The 6,896-nt window shown below is 39.4% G+C and overlaps 1 protein-coding gene across 4 annotated transcripts in view; it reads right to left on the bottom strand.

The window, feature by feature from the left end:
* Positions 1-2,219: 2,219 nt before the first annotated feature.
* Positions 2,220-6,896, bottom strand: part of etv1 (ETS variant transcription factor 1) — a 28,933-nt gene continuing 24,256 nt past the window's right edge. For all 4 annotated transcript variants that reach the window (XM_084727591.1, XM_084727592.1, XM_084727590.1 and 1 more), the window contains 2 exons: positions 5,854-5,955; positions 2,220-4,098 (listed from right to left, as the gene is read on the bottom strand). In XM_084727591.1, coding sequence (XP_084583717.1) covers positions 3,877-4,098; positions 5,854-5,955 — 324 coding nt within the window. In that variant the 3' untranslated portion in view covers positions 2,220-3,876. The remainder of the gene's footprint in view (positions 4,099-5,853; positions 5,956-6,896) is intronic.

Raw genomic sequence — 6,896 nt, 5'->3', positions numbered from 1 at the left:
AACCCCTAAACCCCCTTATAACATCTGACCAGACTAAAGGAAAGAAGGGTGGAATAAATATTTATATCCTTAACATACAGTAAGTAAAGATAATGCAAAAATACTCCATTCTTAATTCTGTATTCAAAATTTTTATCATGCAAAATGTACTTAAGTGTAAGTAAGAGCTCATTATAATCATTATTATCACTGATGCAGTCATATTATAAGTGTCATGATAGAGTGGTAACCATGATATTTAAAAAAATCAAACATACACATATTATAATATTGTGTCAATAATCCTGCACCTCTTAAGAATACTGTACGATCTTAAATAACTTGTTTCTTTTGTTTATCGGTTTATTTGGTCTCTCCATCTCCAGACATTCATGTTTTAAGTGTAATTCATTTGCCAAAAAGGAGACAAAACACACAAGAAACAAAGTTAAAGATAAATTTGAGTGAGAGCATTTTTCTTTTTCTTCCTTTCCTTTTGGTCATAATAATAATAATGTAGTGAAAATCTGATATCCTGACAGCTCTGATTCACAGTAAGAAGAGTATAATTGTTGTAGTCGCCTCCAGAAATACTGCTGGGGGGTTTAATTTACTGTACAACAAAGCATTGTACTTTATATGCTTATTAAATGGGTTTTTAAATAAAGTAAATAAACCTAATGGAGTTAAAAGTGCAGTATTTTCCACTGAAATGTTGAGAAGTTGAAGAGTAAAGCAGCAAAACATTTTAATATCTAAAGTAAAGTACTTCAGAAGTGTATTGTAGTACAGTACTTGAATAAATTTACTTCACTGCTGTGAGAAAATAGGCAAAATATTCTAATTATCTGTATTATTCATGTTATTCAGTTAATTGTTAAATTATATTAGCTCTGATTTCATGAACGGCTGTTTCAAAGCCTGCATCCACATCCAATACCAACTATTTTATTAACCCAAATGGACTCAAATATAAATAAAATATATCATAATCAGCCTTTAAATAACCACCATTTTTAAATTTGGGGAATTGTGGGAAGTAAACCCAAGTTCACATCCATAAAATCTCCCAAATCCCCCCTCAGACAAACAGGAGAAGACATTCTTGCACCTGCTTTTGAAAATTAGAAATAATTTTAGGGCACAATATGTGAGCAAACTGCAGATGATGTTGTTTGTCTGCAGCTTTTCATGACGTCCTGAGAATAACAGAATAGTGATACATGTGTACGGTACTTTTTCCCCGGTGAACAGGCAGGTTATTAATACAAACTATTGCCATTTTAGAGGGAAAACCCCCAAATTACAAGTGTCATTCATCATATTAAAAGCCTCGCTGCTGCTTTCGGGTTTGTGCACGTCGGATTAGATGTTGTTAAATATCCCCGGGGAAGCAATCAGGTGTTTAAAGTTAAGGGCAATTCCCTGCACTACAGACAATCAATAAAAAAAAAAAAAAATCTGAGAGTGGGGACTGTAATAGGGTTGGCTTGTAACCTGCTCTGACAAATTAAGGCAAGTAGTGTTTTTTCATTACTTACACATCCGTTTTCATTTTTCCCATCAGTGGAACCAATTAAACAATGCTTCCTTAAATTAGTCATTGATTTTTAGCAATAGTGACACTTTACAGAAGGAAATAATAACTTTAAGGGAGTGTTTTTTTTCATTACTGCCAGTCTTGTTAAGGACAGAAGCAATTCACCTACATGAAAAAGTGGTGTCTTAAATTAGCCATTGATTTTTCCTCAGGTGTCACTTTGGTTAAATGCTTTGTGGTTGGGAGTTTTCTCTCCAACCTGGAAACTGACAAGAGTCCATAATCTATTAGCCTCCACACACAGACACACACACCTTTTTTCTTGTTTTTTGTGTCTTTTGTTTTGTTTTTGTCCACTTCAAATTTGTAAATGTATGACCCAAAACTCTTTTCTGCCAAGACAGAAGGGATAAACAAAAAGTTAAACTGCGTTTTCTCTCATACGCCAGAAAAAGAAAACACTGCCAAGAGAACAAACACATCAGTTATTAACAACAAAACATTTTATGGAATGATAAATCACGTAAAACATCTGAAAAGTGGTGATAACTTTGTTTTCAGAACTATTTTATTACAGAATTTTTGCTATTGCCAATCCCATCCCACACATGTGAACCTCGACAGACAAAAACTCGGACTGACCAGATTCTTTTTTTAATGCTCAAATTGAACAAAAAACAAAACAAACAAATAAAATTCAAATAAAAAAAAGGGAACGAAATCCAGAACAGCAGGCCATAACTGCTGCACCTTTTTTCTTTTTTTTTTCTTCTTGAGACTAGAAAATACACGTACAATTTGAAGCAGCAACAAAATGTGCATTTACCTGATTATACAATGGAACACTATTTTTTGTTATAACATGAATTTTTTTTAATCACATTATAAAACTCTAAATATTTCTTATACCTTTCGATGGCAAAGCAACTGGTTTTAAGCAAAATATACACCTCATGTTCACCTGGAACAAAACAAAGAAGAAAAATCAGGGAAATATTTGACTTGGTTTGATTTTTTTTTTCTGATTTTTTTTATTGTTTAAGCCAATAAAATCACTTCTGTTTTTTTTTTTTTTTTTATTCTGGGATGCAAATAAAATCCTGAATGTGTTGATTGACTGACTGCTGTGTCCACTTTGACTGTACATACACTTTCACCTGTTATTCGTTGAAAAACTGAACACCTGAATGACAAATGAAGGACTGCTGCGTTCGTGTGTTTCAGAATACAAAGGAAAAACTGCTGTTTTACAGTGAGATGAGTTATTTTACAGCGGCCTGCGGCTTTATTGATTATCCTAAACTCAGGCCGTTCACATGTGATGCAGAGAGAGTTTTTCCATCCTCGTGTGCCGGAGTCTCGTCTTTTACTAACCCATGAGGTTTTTTTTTAACCGTCGGGAGGAGGAGGAGGAGGAGGAGGAGGCGTCGGAGGAGGAGGAGGATCCAGTTTATGTCGTTACAGCAAAAACACCTAGATGATGAGATCTACAGTCTGATTGGACGAGGGGCAGAGATCAGCGACGGACAAGAGGTGCTGTGCTCAAACTGGTGACGAGGCAGTTCTCACTGATGGGAGCTAAAATGTCTCTTTTTATTATCATCACGTTACTTTTTCAAGTCTATAATCATCATGTCACTCCACCGTTAAAGTATCGTTACAATACGGCGCCAGCGTTCACTTAAAATGAGCTTGAAGGGACAGGATGGCCGTTTGAGGACAAACTAAAGGACAGAAGGTGATCATCCTTTGATTTGTTGCAGACGAGACTGTTTTTCTTTCTTCTGCAGAAAGTCTGAGATTCAGCTCTTGGGTGACGGCGTGAATTAGCCGTTTGAGTCCTGTCTCACCAGGGCGCCACATGCTCCAAATCATAAGAGTAAAAAAAAAACAAAAAAAAAACAGAATGATTCCCACATTAATGTACAAACAAACAGCGGTAAAAAGCCAACCACATAGCTAACCCCTGGCAGGTCAACGCCGCGCCATCCTTGTCCATAAAGTGCACTCTCCATCCTGCTGTGCGGCCTGGACGTCAGAGAGACAAGAGCAAAAAGGAGGATGTGTTTATGTGAGACAGACGGAGAGAGAGGAGGGAAGCTCCACCGCACGTGAGTGTGTGTGTGTGTGTGTGTGTGTGTGTGTGTGTGTGTGCTTTCAGTCTTATTCCCGGAGCGACTGTGAATTAGAGGACATGACAGTCTCAGGTGTATGGACGGAGGAGGCGGAGGGAGAGGAGAGTGGAGTTTGGAGTGGAGTGTGTGTGTGTGTGTGTGTGTGTGTGTGTGTGTGTGTGTGTTGGTGTGTGTGTGTGTGTGTGTGTGTGTGTGTGTGTGTGTGTGTGTGTAGGGCTGACGTTAATAAACATAGCCCTCGCTGTAGGGGTGCGGCTGGCAGTAGGGCCCCTCCTGTACGTAGGCCATGTTCTCGTCAAAGTGAGACAGCGGCACCGTGTCCTCCTCGTTGATCTGCCGCTCCATGTCCGTCTTCAGCACCGGCCGCTGATTGTCGGGAAACGCCATGGAGAACAAGGCCTCGGGGTCGCACACGAACTTGTAGACGTATCTCTCGCCGGCCACCTGGACGGAGACGGAGCGGGAGAATAAATAAGTCGGACTTTCTGGCACAAACCGGTGTGAGTCCATTCAACTTAAAACATGAATGATAAATCACCACAGACACCAAATATACAAAAAATGATCATCCCTTTCTTAAAAGAAACTATTTAGAAACTACGTTTAGACTTAGTGGATGAAGTCTGTCAACAGTATTGATACTTTTTCAAAACAAATATCCATTAAATAAAGTACCACAGCCACAAAAAGAAAATTATCTGTGCAAGTGCTCATTCAAAACCAAAGTTTACTTCAGTCTTTATCGATCGGACAAGTTTTTCTTTACTTTTTTTTTTTTTTGGGGGGGGGGCAGACTGCAAAGCCCCCTGAGGCAAACTGTGATTTGTGAAATTCAACGGCATAAAAACTGACTTGACCAGCTTTTTCTTTATCAGCACTGTGTGCAGGTTATAATTAAATAAAATCCTGTTTTTTATGCCTAGTACTTTTTTTCCTGTTTGCTTTGGTTGCAAAAGACTGGGAATCTTTTTTTTTTGATACTAGTATTGTCTCAAAGTTTAAGACACTGACAACTCTACAGTGGATACAAACATTTACAAGGAAAACATAAAAATTAACAGCCATCTTTCTCCAACAAATAGTTGTTCAACTTGACCTGTCAGTGGGTAAAAATACCCAAAATATCCATTTGTCAATACAAGGCAACAAATTCTCAGTTTTCAAAGTATGTATAGTCATATCTCTTCTATTTCTTAATATTTATGGATAAGCCTGACTTATTTCAAAGTCAAGCTACAAAAACGGTTCAAGTCAGGTCAGATTTGTGTAAAATAACCTGATGAAGGAAAGTTTCAAGTATGTTGGGATTTTGTTCTTTGATCTCAGTGGGCAGATTTTCTTCTTTCAAGATAACTTTGCTCCCATTATTTTTTCTGTTTTTTAAATTGTATGTATTATTTTTAAGTATACTTGACCACTTTGAATGCTTTTATAATGCTCGCCTATCATCTGTGATGTTTATGAAATGTGTGTCAGGACGGACGTCTCGTCTTTTACTGCAAACCAAATCTACCTTTAAACCTGAACCTGACACACTGTAGCTCATTAACTGCACACACTAACCACACTGTGTTTTCAGCTGTTTGACTATGTAGTTTGCTCACACTGAAAAAGCAACCAAGTAAGGAGGAAAACCTTCAAAAAATGAGAAAAATTAATCATAGATGATGGTGAAACAGCTCCAGAGACACTTCCAGAAACAAAAAAAAGTCTGGGAGCACATTTTGCTGCGTCTCAGTGACATTTTAAAGTTGCAGTTTGATGTCAAAAGTATTGTATCACTTCCTGTTAGTATAAAACAGTTCAGTATATTGATTTGTTGTGCAGAAACAGTGAAACACCCAGAAATCTCTATTATTTCACGTCATTCAAGAGTGTCTGCACAAACAAGATTTTTGCTGCTCTTCATCAGGTTCAGCGTGTTTGAGATGCTCCGCCTCCTTATATAAGCTCTCATGAGGAGGGGAGTTGGACACAGGTGGTGTCAATCAGGCTGTTAATCTGCTCCAAGCTCCAAAGTTTTCATCTTAAAACGGTGAGATGTTTTTAAAATGTGTTTATGTTAGTAAAGATCCATTTGATCAAAGTTTAGCAGACATTTGGATCACATTTAATGTTGTAGATATTTGTTGTAGTTGTTGTAGTTTCTTTATTTTTTACTGATTGTGTAAATTCTCTGTCTTCTGAGATTTATTTTACCTTTTGCATGATTCCCTTCTCGTAGTAGTAGCGCAACGATCGGCTGAGCTTGTCGTAATTCATCGCCGGTCGATTCTTCTGTATCCCCCACCGACGTGCCACCTTTGCACCGCACAGATAAACAACACAGAGACAAGTCAGTAAACACAAACAGAGGAGCAGGATGCCAAAATTGCAGACGCTTCAAACACAAACACGCACGGTCGACCTGATTTCCTGACAAGACGGCGGCGGCAGCTGAAATGTTAAACAAACTTATTAATCCATATTTTCCTAATAACAGTAATTAGAGCGCGTCCAGCCTGAGCAGACCTGACCAGGGATGTGTTCATTAGGAGCTTGTCACACGCCCAGCGGACGAGGCAGCAGATGTTACAGCACCTGTCTACCAGACCACCCACCACCCGGCCTCGCAGTCCAAACCCACAGCCCCACAGTGCTCTCGTCAGCTTCTCCTCTGCAGACTTTTACTCGATGTCTCACGTTTCCTCTCTTCCTTTTCTCTCCCTTTGTTCATCTATTCTGTTTTTCTGGGACTCTTTTACTGAAATAGACAAAAAGAACCACAAAAAAAAAACAAAAAACTGTTTGATCTCGACACGCTACACCTGCCCAGTGAAAAAGAAGTGTAACGTTCGTCCGCGGCGTCCCAAAGCGAGTGCGTTTGGTCACCTGATGGCATGAATGGGCCCCCCTGTTAGCTGCAGCTGGCCCGTGCCTCTACACACTGTCGGGGCTGCGTGGCCCTCTGCCAGATACCCCTCCATCTCCTCCCTTCTACACCCCCACCCCCCGCCTGCACCCTGCATCCTCCTCCATCCCCCAACAGCGAGCAACAGTGACTGAGCCCCACTGTGTGTGATGTGGGCGCACACAGACGCAGCCTCTGTTTCCATTTCAAAGGGCCCAACCGTCAACATGGGTTATATTTTTAGGAATATGTCCTGTGAAATATTTAGCAGGCGCTGGCCTTAAGGGTCAGATGGATGTGGTTGAGTACAAGATAAATAAAAAAGGTATTATGACCACTTGAAGAGCAGAAA

The sequence above is a fragment of the Lutjanus erythropterus genome, chromosome 9 (assembly GCF_056507025.1).
Source record: "Lutjanus erythropterus isolate fLutEry1 chromosome 9, fLutEry1.hap2, whole genome shotgun sequence".
In the NCBI taxonomy this organism is placed as follows: domain Eukaryota; kingdom Metazoa; phylum Chordata; class Actinopteri; order Lutjaniformes; family Lutjanidae; genus Lutjanus; species Lutjanus erythropterus.
Note: the sequence above shows the minus strand (reverse complement) of the source record. Positions and strands in the feature narration are given on the sequence as shown.